The following is a 16662-nucleotide window of genomic DNA, read 5'->3' as shown; positions in this document are numbered from 1 at the left end:
GGAAATGAGGAAACTGGTGAAGTCCACATTGATGCCCTGGGGTTGAAGTGTTCCGAGGCGGAAGATGAGGCGTTCTTCCTCCAGGCGTCGGATGGTGAGGCAGCAGCGGTCAAAATCAGCTGTTAAGGAGGAGTTCCAGGATTTTGACCCAGCAACACAGAAAGAATGGAGATATATTTCTAAGTCAGGTTGGCAAGTGGTTGAAAAGGGAACTGACAGGTGGTGGTGCTCCCATTTATCTCTGTTCTCATCATTCTAAGTGGTTAGAGGTCAGTTTTGGAAGATGCTGTCAAAACACTCTTGGATTATAGATGGTGCAGCCTACTGCAACTGTATGTATGTTCTCCATCAAAACTGACTTATTTATATACATGGCATTTTTTAGTAGAAGCAAGATTGCAACTCTTATATAATGCTTTGAAAGGTGCTATTAATATTTCCGATCATTGTAGTGGAGAAATAGCTGGATGGAGTCATAACAATAAGCCTAGATTCTTTATTCACACCCATATTTCAGAAACAAACTGTATAACAAACAAGTTTAACTTAATGTGAGGAGTCACAAAAAAGCATTGGTCAGAAACCGTGAAAATAATTCTTGTCATCACTCAGTTCTTTCACTATTCATAGACAAACCTTTTTACTGTTCCTTTTGAACCTCTGAATTTATTTGGAGACACAATTCATGTCCAACCCTACTTTTTAAAAAAATCACAAAGAAAGAATACTTTAAATTGACATAATTTTGCTTTAATTATTCGTTGTCAAGCACCAAGTTATTACCTCTAGTTTTCTGCATGGAGAGACCATTTTTGGCTAGCAAACATTTTTACACTTATTAACGTCTGAACTTTTGTGTTGTGAAAATGCAGGGTATCTGTGAGACGTCAAAAAGCTGGAAAATGCTGTTAATAGGAAAGGGTCTGCACTCAGGAGATTGGATAAGATGCCGTTTTTTCTGTATCATTGTCACATTGGTCTAGGATTTTTTTCAGAATACCACAGCACTTCCGACAGTAATGAGAATTTTTCTTTTACAAAACGCGCTGTAATCTGTTCCTGATGAAATTTCACATCACAATTTATTCTGAAGGGGATTTGATAATTAATCTCCATTTAATAGATAGAGAAAAGGTTTGAATTCACGATGATTTTGACTTTGTGCCAAGCACAGCTTTTTGGAAAGCTCTCTGAGCACTTATCTCTTTGAGATGTGAATACAGATTTTTAAAATATGCACACTTTTCTAACATCTTGTAGTCAGTTACCTGGACGGCTGGTTTGAGATACAGAATGACACCAACAGTGTGGATTCAGTTCCTGCATTGACTGAAGAACCTCACTTCTCAACCTTTCCCCTTGCCTGAGGATCCTTTACAAGGATGTTGCCAGGTTTGAGCTATAGGGAGAGGCTGAACAGGCTGGGGCTGTTTTCCTGGAAGGTCGGAGGCTGAGGGGTGACCTTATAGAGGATTACAAAATTATGAGAGGTGATGACCCTCAGGTGCAACCACTAACCAGTAGTCTCTCTGCTGTTGTGGTTCTGTTTGCCGAGCTGGAAGTTTTTGTTGCAAACGTTTCGTCCCCTGTCTAGGTGACATCCTCAGTGCTTGGGAGCCTCCTGTGAAGCGCTTCTGTGGTGTTTCCTCCGGAATTTATAGTGGCCGTGGCTACTAGGGATAGCTGGTCGTGTCGTTTCGTGGCTAGTTGATGTTCGTGGATGCGGATCTCTCCTGAGAGAACAGCTCTACAGTCTGGGAAGACTATTGAGACTTTAACTTCATCTGTACGGTACTTGTTATTTCAGCTGTGCCACAAAGACACATGGAATTGAGCCATTTCCTCCTCATTTCTGGCATAGATTTATAATCCTATGGTGGAGAGTGGGAATCCTTTTCTGGTTTGAGGAATGTTCAAAGAGCAGATCTTAAGGATTCACATTCCTTGTTTTCCATTCCTTCCATGCTTTCTCCCTTTTTCTATCTCTGCAAATATGATCCATCTCCACCACATTGGGATAGTTTTGATCCTTTATTTTGGATACTTTAACATCTCCAGGTTTAACTGCCCACCATCAGCACACCACCGCTGGAATAGCCTTCTTACACTTCTCCAAGTGTGTCTATCTCGCTAATGTCCTTCAGTATATTCCTGAGCGGGGGTATGTGGGCGAGAAGGAGATGAGCAGTAAAGAATATCTCCTTGGGGGCTTTGGAGGAACTGTATGAGGGTTGGGAGGAGAAAGAGGAGAAGCCATGGCTGAAGATGCTCTTTCGTCAAGTTTTGAGAAGATTTGCAGGTCAGGTTGAGATTCTGGATGGAATCTCAAGGAAACCTAAACACATAAATAGAAAGTGGCTCATAACACCAGCGCTCCACCGGAGGCTCACTGATGATGTTACCTAGTACGGTGATGAAACCTTCCAGCTCAGCGAGCAAACTTACATCCAGATGCTCGTTCATATTCAGGTTTCCATACAAAGTAATGCTGTTGAGGTGCACATTGAAGGGACGTTTTTGGGTGTGTAGTTATCAGTGTCCAATGCTGCAGGATGAAGGATAAATAAGACACCTCTGTTGCTGTCATAGGATATTTGCAACTTGGATTAGAGATGTTCTACTGCAGTGTTGCAAGTGGACGGATGCCAGATTGGATTGATTGTTAAAAGACTGTTTGGGAGAGATGGATCTTAAGTTAGGCAGCAACTACCTGGGGAAAGGAACAGAGATGAAAGATAGAACATGGGTTGATAAGAAACAAAAGCAGAAATAGGAGTATAGGAGTCTTGCTGTGGCTGCACCGGACATTGTTTAGGCCACTTTGGAATATTGTGCGCAATTCTGGTCTCCCTTCTATCGGAAGGATGTTGTGAAACTTGAAATGGTTCAAAATTTATTTACAAGGATGTTGCCAGGTTTGAGCTATAGGGAGAGGCTGAACAGGCTGGGGCTGTTTTCCTGGAACGTCGGAGGCTGAGGGGTGACCTTATAGAGGTTTACAAAATTATGAGGGGCATGGATAGGATAAATAGACCAAGTCTCTCTCTTGGAGTCCAAAACTACAGTGCTTGGTTTTAGGGTGAGAGGGGAAAAATTTAAAACGGACCTAAGGAGCAATGTTTTCACACAGAGGGTGGTGCTTGTATGAAATGGGCTGCCAGAGGAAGTAGTCGAGGCTGGAACCATTACAACATTTAAAAGGCATCCAGATGGGTATATGAATAGAAGAAGGTGGACATTTCGGAGGCTCCCTTGTCAACGCTGGTCTCATCAGAACATGTGGAACGGAGACGGAGGAGCTGGGAAGATGGAGTCAAGTCTTTACCTGGACTATACATCCTCGCGTCCTGTAACTGTGGGTGCCGGTGACTTAATATTGGATATTAGGGCAAGTTTGTCCCCAGAAAATGGAAACAGATGGCGAGGAAGGGAAGGGCGGAGTCAGAGATGGACCAGGTGAAAATGAGGGCAGGGCAGAAATTGTAAGTGAAATCGATAAACCTTTCCGGTTCCAGAGGAGAGAGTGAAGCAATACCGATGATATCATCAACATATCAAAGAAAGAGTTGTGGGTGGGGGCCAGAATAGAACTGGAACAAGGAATGTTCCACATACCCCACAAGGAGATAGGCATAACCGGGGCCCGTGAGGCTATCCATGGCTACCCCTCTGACCTGAAGAAAATTACAGGAATCAAAAGAGAAGTTGTTGAGGGTGAGGATAAACTCAGCCAAATGGGGGAGGGTGGTGGTGGGTGCGGACAGTTCAGGCCTTTGCTCCGGGAAGAAGCTGAGAGCCCTGAGACCATTCTGCAGGGGATGGATGTATAAAGGGATTGCATGTCCGTGGGAAAGAGGACTGCAAATTGGAAATTCCAAAACTGGGTGTAGAGCGTCAGAGGAATCATGGAAGGATTCAGGCGGATTTTCAAAAGCATTGTAATGCTTTGAAGTTTGGAAGGAAAATGGAACAGGTTAAGGAGGAATCATTGATCACCTTCACTAGTAGGAAGTGAGAGTTGAGTGGTCTGGGAAAGGGAAAATCAATAAATAAATTGAAAACAACAACAATGTTTCTGAATCACTTTCGAAATACGAAAAACATTCAGTTTAGAACATACAGGAGAGAAGCAGAGGATGGATAGTGAAGCTGCAAAGGTGGGAATTCGGGGTTATAGCAGACAGAAGGGTGGAGACACGAGGGCAGTTACTGGGAGGGTGGGGAGAATTAGAGAAAACAACTCAGACTTTATGTCAAACTTAGTGACAAATAGACCCCTTAGTTCCTCCAACCAAAGGGATAATTTTTAACTTTGATCCTTATTTCAAGCCCAAAAGTATTTAAAAAAATATTTGGTGTTCTAATAAACTACCAAACAAATAATTTATTACATACTTCCAAGTATGAAACAGAGTGACAGTATCTGATCTCTTTTATCGCAAAGAGCTTCCAGTTTATGTATTAATTGCTTTGGAGATGTGGAGTTAGAATTTAACTCTGTTTGGAAATATTGAATATTGTGTATTTATGCTGTAATTTTGTTTTCTTGAAATAAATTGCTTGCCACCATCACTAATGGCTGCATTTTTTGTATATTTTACATTGAATTCAAGTTCTACCATCTGTAGTGGCAGGATTCAAACCCAGGTCCCCAGGATATTATCTGGGTTGCTGGAGTAACAGTCTCGCCATAATACCATGAGTCCACTGCCTTTCCAATCTTTGTGTCACAACTGTTTCCTCAAAAAGAAGTTCATTTGGATTGTCCTGACCTAGCAATTGTGATAAGTCCAAATTTTTATTTGTCTCAGCTGCTGTGTGGATGTCTGCTGCTGTCTACTTGCCTGTTTTCCGGATGCTATTTAAAAGGAAAACACAGCAAGTATGTGAGCAATGTACAGTTACACACTCCATTCCCAGAAGAGGCTAAATCTCAAGCTTTTTTCGATTAATCCCTGAGTTATTTCAATGGGAGACTAAGTTGGTACTTGCTCCTGCAGGGACCTTGACCGGTAAGATGGGTGAACGTGGATAATTGATCAGTATTTGGGAATATGATATTGTTACAATTGCTGAGGCATGGTTGGAGGAAGGACAGGGCTGCCAGCTCAACAGGAGTTTTAGTCAGGATGGTGGGGTGCGGAGGAATAAGATAGGTGGGGCATTGCGTTATTGGTAAAGGAAACAACAGTAATGAGGAAAGACATAATGGAAGGGTCTTCAATGTGGTCATCTGGACAGAGCTTAAAGGGGAGATAACCTCACTAGGATTGTACTATGGGGCTCCCGATAGTAAGCTAGAGGAGCAGTTATGTAAGCAAATCCAAGGACGATGTGAGAAAAAACACAGGGGACTTTCTTAACATTAACTGGGATCATCTCAGAGCGAAAGGATCAGACAGGGTGGAATTTTTTTGAAAGACATTCAGGAGAGCTTTTTGTGCCAGTATGTAAATAATCCTATTAGAGATGGCACACTGCTAGATTTGGGATTTGTTGGTCAGCGTAGACAATGATGGGCTGAAGGGCCTGTTTCTCTGCCCTTCGACGCTGAGTGCTTAAGGAAATGGAGAGGGTACGAATCAAGCTGACTGCTTGGTCCTGGACATTCCTGATGAAGAGCTGATGCTCGAAACATCAACTCTCTTACTCCTCCGATGTCGGCTGACCTGCTGTGCTTTTCCAGCACCACACATTTGACTCCGATCTCCAGTCTCAGTTTCTCCTTGTCCTGGAAGTTGTCGACCGATGTGTTGTTGGAATTGAACTAATCCAGACAAGTGCAGAGTACTCAATCACATTCCTGACTTCTCTCTTGGTGGTAGCAGACAGGTACTGGGGTGTCAGGAAGTGAGTTGCTTACCACAATGGCCAGCCACTGACCAATTCCTGGGGCCACAATATGGCTGATCCAATGCAGTTTCGAACCAACAGTGTTTGCTGACGGTGGGGGATTTCAGCAACAGTGACACTGTTGATGGTTATAGTCTGAACCTGGTCCAAATCTTTCCCAATGAATTTGGACCCTGCCTGGCTCTGCTCTGTTACTTGCCATTTATCAGCCCATTTATCGAGGGCTTGCTGCATATGGACATGGATTGCTTCATTATTGGAGGAATCGTAAATAGTGCTAAATATTCAACAATGACATCCCACTGCTAACCTCACAATGTCAGGAAGATCATTGGGGTGGCACGGTTGCTCAGTGGTTAGCACTGCTGCCTCACAGCGCCAGGGTCCTGGGTTCAATTCTCACCTGTCTGTGTGGAGTTTACACATTCTCCCAGTGTCTGCGTGGATTTCCTCCAGGTACTCCAGTTTCCTCCCACAATCCAAAGATGTGCAGGTCAGGTGAATTGGCCATGCTAAATTGCCCACACAGTGTTAGGTGTGTTAGTCTGGGGTCGCCAGGGTCCTGGGTTCAATTCCCACCTGTCTGTGTGGAGTTTACACATTCTCCCAGTGTCTGCGTGGATTTCCTCCAGGTACTCCAGTTTCCTCCCACAATCCAAAGATGTGCAGGTCAGGTGAATTGGCCATGCTAAATTGCCCACACAGTGTTAGGTGTGTTAGTCTGGGGTAAACCTAGGGTAGGGGAATGGGTTTGGAGGGACAATTCGGAGGGGCGGTGTGGACTTGTTGGGCCGAAGGGCCTGTTTCCACACTGTAGAGAATCTAATCATCGATGAAGCAGTTGAAGATGGTTGGACCGAGGACTCGAGCTATCACTTAGAGCTGAGGTGATAGACTCCCATAACCACCACCATCTTCTACAATGCTAGGGATGACTCCAAACAGCAGAGATATTTCCCTTTGAATCCCATTGTCTTCAGATAAATTTGGGCTCTTTGATGGCACATTCTCAAACGCTGCTTGAATGGCAATTGCAATCATTCTCACATCACCTCCTGATGCTAGTGCTGTAGTGACAGCATGCTGCACTGTTGCGATCTGCTCTCTCAGGTTAGCCGGTGTGCCTTGGCCAATATTTACCCCTTAAATCAGCATTACAAAAACAAGTTACCTCGTCACTATCACACGGCCACATGTGGGAGCTTGACGTGTGTAAAACAGCTGCTGCATTTCCTGCGCTTTCAGAATGGCTACATTTCAGAAGAAGTGCTTCATTGTTCGAAAGCAATTGCCTGACGTTGTGAAACGTGCCAGTTCTTTCTCCCAGTTTGCAACTTCACACAAAAGCAACATGCCGAGGGGCTGCTGTTGGACTGGAGTGGACAAAATTAAAATTCACACAAGACCAGGTTATAGTCCAACAGGTTTTTTTGGATTTTCAAATAAACCTGTTGGGACGATAATCTGGTGTGATATTTTTAACTTATTACACAAAAACAAAACTGCCCAAGAGTTTTAGTTCTTGGATCAGAACAAGGGAACTGTTGCACTGACAATCTGCAACAAAAGATTTGCTTGTTAGTTTGCACATCTCAGTGTAACCATTCGTCCCCTCCCCTCCCCGGGCCAGGTTCTGCTTCGAATGAATGGACTCCTTCGTTTGACCAGGATTTCGTTTGTTGCTGCGAAACTTACCGGAAAACAAAATCGGCCCGATCGATTTCAGCCCCACAACTGCTGTTAACCAAGTTCCCTCCATTGCCTACGACTGCACATCGTTTGTGTTGCAGGTTGCTAAAGGACATATTCTACAAAAGAAGGACAAACAAACCTTCAAAATTAGGGAAAGATGGTCCTGGCGAAACAACATCTGATGGTTAACGGGCCGGGTGCTGGCAAGTGGGACTTATCTGGTCGGCACGGACGAGTTGGACCGAAGGGTCTGTTTCCGTGCTGTACATCTCTGTGACTCTATGACTCCCTTAACATATGAGAAATCAAGGCAATTCACAGTTGTATGCCAAATGAGGAGATACCTGGCAAATGAATCTCAATGCAGAGTAATGTGAGGTAAGGCATTTTAGCAGACATATTGTCTCTGAGAGGAATTCAGGAGCAGAGGGACATTGGGGTTCATTGCATGATTCTCTGAAGGTGACCAGGCAAGTTGAAATAATTGCAAAGAAGACTTGTAAATGGAGGCTCAGAGTATAAAAACAAGGGAGTGATGCTTCACCTCTACAAATCATTAGTGGGACCACATTCGGAGTATTGTATTCTGAGCACCTTATTTAATGAAGGATATTAAAGCTCTGGAGACAGAGTTCAAATAAGATTGACTAGAGCGTTACTAGAATGAAGGATTTTAGATCCAAGGAAAGATGAGAGAGATTGGGCTTGCTCTCCTCGGAGCACAGAAGATTAAGAGGTGACTGTATCGAGTGTTCAAAATTACAAATGATTTTGGTAGGGTAACGAAGGAAATTCTGTTTCCACTAGTTAGTATGTTATAAACTAAGGGCCAACATTTCAAGACTATCAGCGAGAGAGCCAAGAGTGAGATGGGGAGAAACTTCTTTACTCAGAGAGTCGGTAGGATTTGGAATGGGCTGCCTGGGAGGCAGATTCCACAGAAGGTTTCAGAAGCAAGCTGGAGATATGTTTGAAAGGGAGGAAAGTAGAGGGTTACGGAGATAGAGCTGAAGAATGGGACTGGTACAGACACAATGGGGCTGAATGGCCTCCTCCTGTCCTGTAAAGATTTTACAATTCTACGTATTATTATTAGAATGCTCACTGTTTTGGCTTGGAGCTGAACCTGAAGGCTATCTTTGGGCTGAGAGCAGCAGCCACAGGAGTTCCCTGACTGGTGCTATTAACTTGGTCCAATCAGGGAGTCCTGGCTGACAGATATTAACAGGAGTGTCAGAGGCTCTGTTCACTCTGGGACCCTGTTCTGAGCTAGCTGGGTCAGTGACACATACTATGCACTGTGTGTACATAAAGGGTGGCTTAATGATAGGATACCCCGCTTTGAGGAGTTATTTCACATTGGAGGCTGCCAAATAAGGTAATAGCCAATGTTGTTAGGGGCAAGGTACTCACAACAGATACAGAATTGGCTGACTGGCAGAAGGCAGAGAGCAGGGATGCCAACTTGTGCCTAGTGGAGTTCCACAGGGGTCTGTATTGGCAGCACAACTTTTCCTGTTATACATTAACAATCTGCATGAAGGAACTGAGGGCATTGTTGTTAAATTCACAGATGACCTAAAGATAGATGAAGGCAAAGGCAGTGTTGAGAAAGTGGGGGGGGGGGGGGGGGCGGGGGGGGGGGGGGGGGGGAACCTGTGGGAAAGTGTGAGGCTATGCAATTTGATAGGAAGAGCAGAGGCATGGATTATTTTCTAAGTGGGGAAAGGTTTTGGAAGTCTGAAGCACAAAGAGATTTGGGAATCCTAGTTCGGGATTCTCTTAAGATTAACATGCAGGTTCAGTTAGCAGTTAGGAAAGCAAACGCAATGTGAGCATCTTAAATGATGGGATGGGCAGAGCTTTAGAGTTCCCCTTCAGACAGGTGGTGGGGTAGTGCTAATTGCGGAATAGTAATGCAGAACCTTGGACTTATGTTGTCAGGAGGGGAGACTGAATCCCACCACTTACACAAGATGGTGAAATTTGAATTCAATTTAAGAAAAATCTAGTCAGGTGATGATAGTGTAGCCATCATCATAAAGATCCATCTGCTTCAACAATGTTCTTTAGGGAAGAAAATCTGTCATCCTTACCTGGTCTGACCAAAATGTGACCTCAATGCTTCAATCTTAAACGCCCTTTGAAACAGCCCAATGAGCAACTCAGTTCAAAGGGCAATTAGGGACCGGCAATAAACACTGGACTCGGCAGGGACACCCATATCCCACAAACAAATATACAAGGAATTTTGGAGCTAATGGCCAGGCAGCTAAAGGTACAGCCATTGGGGAAGCAAACAGAATCATGGATGTGGAATTAGGGCCAACATTGGAGATGTGCAGAGATTCCAGAGGTCAAGATATGATTACAGAATTAAGGAGGGTCAACAGCGTGGAGGAAACTGAAAGCAAAAGCAAAAGGCAGGGTTCTTTTTTTAAACAGCAAGGTATTCCTGGACTGAGAACCAAAGTATGTCAGAGAGCACATGGAAAATGGAAGTGTAGTGATTGGCACCATGGTCAGGTGGATCTCTGACTGAGATCCTTGATTGGGGTTCTTAACCTGGGCCAATCAGGAAGCCCTGGCTGACAGAAATAAACAGGAGATGGGCACTGCTTGTCACTGGCCACTCGGGTGTTGCCTTTCTTCCTGGTGGTGGAACATCAATAAAGATTTACATGCTTGCCGTTCTTCACTGTGTCTGACAGCTGCACACACGCGACGTGGGTGCTGGGGAAAAACAAACACTACCGCTGCCAGGCGGTACTGTGGGGGAAGATTAAAAAAAGGAAAGAGAAAAAAAATGATTAGAGTGTCAGAGGTTCTGTTCACTCTGAGAGCTGCCTCTGAGGGAGCTGGATCAGTGAGTGATGGACTCTCCACTTTTCTGTGTTAAGGAGGAGAGGAGAGGAGACTGACTTCAGAACAGCCTGGAACCACACAGTCAGTGTCTTATTTACAGCTGTTGGTATCTTCCTACTGAGGAGGTGTTTACTTTGAATTTTTGTTTTTCTTTATTGTTTATTGTGATTGTTTGTTTTCTGGCTTTTCTTTCTGCTTATTTCTGTATGAAAACAAAAGAAAAAATAAACAGGAGATGGGCACTGCTGGTCACTGGCCACTTGGGTGTTGCCTTTCTTCCAGGTGGCGAAATATCAATACAGATTTACACGCTTGTGTCTGACACCTGCACACACACACAACATGGGTGCTGGGGAAAATATAAGTGTGAGGGAAGGGGAAAAAAAGGAAAAATAAAAAAATAATAAACAGGAGTGTCAGACATCCTGCTGACTGAGAGCTGCCTCTGAGGGAGCTGCATCAGTGGTAAAGGACTCTCCATTTTGTGTGTTAAAGAGGGAGACTGACCTCTTAAATGCCTGGACCACACAGTCACTGTGTTAATACTGCTGTTGGGTTTCCTACTGAGGAGGAGAGTTTTCTTTTTTGCCTTTCCCCTTGTTTTCAGGTAGACTTTAAAAAGAATAAACAGGAGATGCCCGTGTGTTGGGGACAGAGAGAGAGCGACAGAGACAGACAGAAACAGAAACAGAGACAGAGACAGAGACAGACAGAGACAGAGAGAGAGACAGAGACTGAGAGACAGAGACAAAGAGACAGAGAGACAGAGAGAGAGAGACACACACACACACACACAGAGAGAGAGAGAGAGAGAGACAGAGAGACAGAGAGAGAAAACTGGTGGTGGTTTAATCTGAGGATCACCATGTCTGGGGGAGGGAGGTGGGGACACTGTTGAGAAGGAGAGAGACCTTCATGGTGACCTCAGCCAGTGTGGGACTTGAACCCACACTGCTGGCTTCACTGAGTAAATAGATGGAGCTACGGACTGATAAACCCCAGGGGTGGTAGTCAACTTGATCCTCGGGATTTAAATCAAGCTGATCACGAGGTAGTAGGTGCATTGGTGTTGAACTTTAGAACATCTGCTAGCTTCTGGAAAATATCCATCAGATTGGAAAGCAGGAAATATAATTCCTCTGTTCAAGAATGGAGAAAGGGAGAAAATAGAAACAGTTGGCCAATTGGCTTGATGTTTGCTGTGGAGAAGGTGTGAAAATTAATTAAAGAGAATATAGCTAGGCACTTGGAAAAACTCAAGATAGTTGGAAAAAGTCAGCATAGTTTTATGAAAGAGAAGTTTAATCAACTTACTAGGGTTCTTTGAAAGAGTAACATGCATAGTGGTAAAGGGGAGCCTGTAGTCTCGCTGTGTGTACTTGGATTTTAGGAAGTGTTTAACAAGGTGCATTGAAAAGGGTACTGTGCAAAGGAGCAGCTCCTTACATTGCATGGAGTAATGTACTTGCACAGGCAGATTAGCTGGCTGGCAGAAAACAGAGTGTGGGAGAAAGTGAGGACTGCAGATGCTGGAGATCAGAGCTGAGAGTGTGGTGCTGGAAAGGCACAGCAGGTCAGGCAGCATCCGAGGAGCAGGAGAATCAATGTTTCATGCGTAAGCCCTTCATCAAGAAAGAAAACAGAGTGTACCTAAACATGGCAGAATCCAGCAGCGGTCTGTGCCTGAGTTTTTTTTACAATTTATATCAATCACCTAAACAAAAGGATGAAAGACTGGGTAGGTACATGTTCAAATGACATAAATGTCACAAAGTATTTGAAGAGGACTTACAGAGGGTGCAGAAAGGTACAGATAAGGTTAAGTGAGTGGGAAAAGATCTGGCTGATGGTGTATAATATGGGAAAATGTGAAGTAGTTTGCAGGAAGAATAAAGCATTACTGAATTCTAGAATGACTACAGAATGACTGAGAAAGAAATGTTTTCTCGCATGAGTCACAGTACATTAATATGCAGGTACAGCAAGTAATGGAAGAATAGCATTCCAATAATGCTTTTATTACAACTGACATCAAACATAAAAGGAAGGATGTTGTGCCTGAGTTATACAGGGCACTGGGGAGACCACAGTATGAATATTTAAATAAAGATGTAAATAATATGGAGTCAGTTCAGAAGTTTATTAGATCAATACCGAGAATGAATGGGGTGTTTATGAGGAACAGACTTGGGCTCTTCACTGGAGTTTATAAAAGAATGAGGGGTCTGATTAGATTGATGTTTACAAGATTCTGAATGGTCTTGACAAGGTGAAAGAATGTTTCCTCTTGTGGGTGAGTCCAGAATTATGGGGGCATTGTTTTAAAAATTAGGATGATGAGGACTTTTTTTCCTCTCAGTTGTGCAAATATGGAATTCTCACCTCAAAGAGTGGTGAAAGAGACTCATTGATGCTGATTTTTGAGGTGAAATTCGTCAGATTGTTATTGAGCAATCAAATGAAATGGTTAATAGGGAGTTGATACAAATTCAAAACCCAAAATGATCAGGCACAATCTTATTGAACTACACTGCAAGCTATGGGGACAGCCCAAATGCTTTCAATTCACTTGTTATTTCTCTATTCACCTGTGGTTGATGACAAATGGCTCATGATTGAAAGAGCAATTCCTCACAGATGACCACTGGTGGTCTTGTGGTATCATTGTGGGGTTGTTAATCCAGAGGCCCAGCTCAAGTTGCAGGGAACTGGGTTTGAATCCCGCCACAGCAGATGGTGAAATTTGAATTCAATAAAAATGCAAAATGAGAAATCTAATGATGACCGTGAAGTCATTGCCAATTGCTGAGACATACGGCAGGCAGAATTCTGACACCAAGGCCATAGAGTCCTGCAGCACGGAAACAGATCCTTCAGGCCAACCATAATCCCAAAACTAACCTAGTCCCACCTGCCTGCTCTTGGCCCATATCCCTCCAAACCTTTCCTCTTCCTATCCAAATGTCTTTTAAATATTCTAACTGTACCCACTTCCTCAGACGTTCGTTCCACACACGAACCACCCTCTGTGTAATAAATTTGCCCCCATGTCTATTTTTTTAAATCTCCCCCGTCACATTAAAAACATGCCCCCAGGTCTTGAAATCTCCCATCCTATAGGAAAGATGCCGCCATTAACCCTATCCACAGCTCTCATGACTTTATAAACCTCGATAAAAGTCACCTCTCAGCCTCCTACACTCCAGTGAAAGAAATCCCAGCCATTCTTTATAACCTTCCATACCTGACAACATCTTGGTACATCTCTTCTGAATACTCTTCAGCCTAATAATATCCTTCCAACAAACAAGCCTCCAGGTGTGGGGTATATAACCAATGTGCTGAAACAATACAATGCTCAACAAGGGGGCAGTTTCAGTGACCAAACTGCCACAATTGGGCAAAATGAAAAATGCAATGTTTGATTCTCACTGCAAACCAAGGGGCTGAGCTGACAGGTGCACTGGAGATATGTCTAATATTGCAACACCAGTCCGGTGCAAAACAGTGGTACCAGTTTAAAGTGCAGCACTTACCTTGGGAAACAGTGCGAAAATCTGTGGAGTAATTTTTATCTTCCTTTTGGGTTCCACTTCATAAGTTAGCTCAGTCCCCAACGGCGTGTTCTTTTGAGTGACCACAAAGTTGTAAGTACAGTTACAGCATTGCTTCAGTTCTGATCTGAAAGGCAGGCAGAGATCAACTTGAATAATGTTCCCAACTGCACAGCATATGCATGGCTTAGATAGCCCATGACGTGAGTCAGCAGTGTTCACCAGTCGCCATTAAATATCTGCACAAATAAACTTCTCACAAACAAGCAAAAGGTTGTTGCCAGGGATTCACAGTCTGTCTCTCTAAATCAATGGAAAGCAGTTCTCTTCCACAAAACAGAACCAGCTTTGTAAATAATCTAGGTTTTGAAGACACGAGCAATGTTATAACTGAACCATGAACACAAAACTATCAAATCTTCCCCAAAAGGCAAAATTTACATATGAGATAGTCCTGGGACAGCACTCTTTAATAAAGGGATAAATGTTATTAATAGAAGATCTTGAATTGGAGGATCAAGATGTAGTATCAGTTTGGTTGCAGCTAACAGAGCAAAAAGTGGCAAATATTGGTCGGAGTTGCTTATAGTCCAAATAGTAAAGATGAGGTAGGTTTCAATCATGAAAGTAGAGATGCATATAAAGTTGGTAATATAGTAATAATGGGTCATTTCAGTGACTGGGTAAAGGGTGCACAGTGGCTCAGTGGTTAGCACTGGTACCTCACAGCACCAGGGACCTGGGTTCAACTCCAGTCTCTGTGCAAAGTCCACACAATCTCCCAATCTGTGTATGGGTTTCTTCCGGGTGCTCCGGTTCCTCCCACAGTCCAAAGGTATGCAGGTTAGATAAATTGGTCATGCTAAACTGCCCATAGTGTTCAGGGATGTGTAGGTTAGGTGCATTATTCAGGAGAAATGTAGAGTGATAGGGAAATGGGTCTGGGTGGGTTACTCTTCAGAGTGTCAGTGTGGACTTGTTGGGCCAAATGGCCTGTTTCCACACTATAGGTATTTTATGATTCTATGAATTCAGCACCGATACGTCAGAGGATAAATTCCTGTATGTGATATGGGCCTCTTGACTTTCCATAATCAGCAGGCTGATCATAAATCACACTAAATTGTTGTCTTGCTTTCCAACAAACAACATGGACTCCCTTCATAACCTTGATTTTTTTTTTTTTAAATTGTTTCTGAATCTGGAATCTGTCATATCTTCCAGGTTCACACACTGTCCACAAATATAGACATGTTCCTAACAAGACATTTAAACTTAGGACAAAGGTGCAGACCTAGATTGCTGTTATGTCTTTAATCTTTTAGAATGGGTTGCAGGTTTCTATTAATTATTATGTAAATCCCAGAACGTCTTTCAAGTCACATTCTTGAGATAATTCGTTCCATATATCTCAGTGTATAACACTATGATCTTTGTTGTGGTTCTGTTCGCCAAGCTGGGAATTTGTGTTGCAGACGTTTCGCCCCCTGTCTAGGTGACATCCTCATTGCTTGGGAGCCTCCTGTGAAGCGCTTCTGTGATGTTTCCTAAAGCATTTATAGTGATTTGTATCTGCCGCTTCCGGTTGTCAGTTCCAGCTGTCCGCTGCAGTGGCCGGTATATTGGGTCCAGGTCAATGTGCTTATTGATTGAATCTGTGGATGAGTGCCATGCCTCTAGGAATTCCCTGGATGTTCTCTGTTTGGCTTGTCCTATAATAGTAATGTTGTCCCAGTCGAATTCATGTTACTTGTCATCTGAGTGTGTGGCTACTAAGGATAGCTGGTTGTGTCCTTAAAAAAAAGACAGATAACCAGGTTCGACCTGCAAAGAACGAAACCTGAAAGCAACAACACCCCCAGATTCTATGGACTACCTAAAGTGCACAAACCAGACATCTCACTCAGACCCATAGTATCACTACCAGGGACACCATCACACAAACTGGCTAAAGAACTACAGCAGAAACTGAAACACCTGATCACTCTATACAATCAACACAGGAATTCTTGGACATCATCAGAAATATACACATAGACAAGGAAGAAACCATGGTCTCATTCGATGTAACGGCACTTTTCACCTCTATCGACAAAATCCTAGCCAGAGAAACAATAGCCAACCTGATGGACATACAGAACAGAAAACAGGACGCTGAACCTATGAACAAAGACGGCATACTCAAACTACTGGATCTGTGCCTCACAACACACTTCACATTCAACAAACAAATATATGAACAAATCAACGGCACACCCATGGGCTCACCCATCTCTGGACTCATAGCAGAAGCAGTAATGCAAAGATTAGAACAGTCTTACCTCAAATTCAACCCAAGCTCTGGGTCAGATATGTCGATGACACGTTTGTAATCATTAAAAACACAGAAATAGAAAACACACACCGGATCATCAACGCCACACTCACAGGAATCCGATTCACGAGAGGGGAAGAAAAGGATAGCCAACTCCCATTCCTAGACGTGATGGTACAGAGAACACCAGACGGAGAATTCACCACAAAGGTATACAGGAAAGCCACACACACAGACCAAGTCCTGAACTATGAAAGCAACCACCCCAACACACACAAAAGAAGTTGCATCAAGACACTATTCAAAAGGGCCACAACACACTGCAGCACACCAGAACTGCAAAAAGAGGAAGAAGAACACCTATACAATGTATTCACCAAAAAC

The 16662-nt window shown here is 43.5% G+C and overlaps 1 protein-coding gene across 3 annotated transcripts in view; it reads right to left on the bottom strand.

Annotated features, from left to right (window-relative positions):
- The window catches only part of LOC122539794 (P43 5S RNA-binding protein-like), a 71879-nt gene that overhangs the window by 35375 nt on the left and 19842 nt on the right, over window positions 1-16662 (bottom strand). For all 3 annotated transcript variants that reach the window (XM_043674854.1, XM_043674857.1, XM_043674855.1), the window contains 2 exons: window positions 13947-14091; window positions 7549-7661 (listed from right to left, as the gene is read on the bottom strand). In XM_043674854.1, coding sequence (XP_043530789.1) covers window positions 7549-7661; window positions 13947-14091 — 258 coding nt within the window. The remainder of the gene's footprint in view (window positions 1-7548; window positions 7662-13946; window positions 14092-16662) is intronic.

This window comes from Chiloscyllium plagiosum, chromosome 33, assembly GCF_004010195.1.
Source record: "Chiloscyllium plagiosum isolate BGI_BamShark_2017 chromosome 33, ASM401019v2, whole genome shotgun sequence".
Lineage (NCBI taxonomy): Eukaryota > Metazoa > Chordata > Chondrichthyes > Orectolobiformes > Hemiscylliidae > Chiloscyllium > Chiloscyllium plagiosum.
The sequence above is the reverse complement of the archived record's forward strand: the minus strand, read 5'-3'. Positions and strand labels throughout refer to the sequence as shown.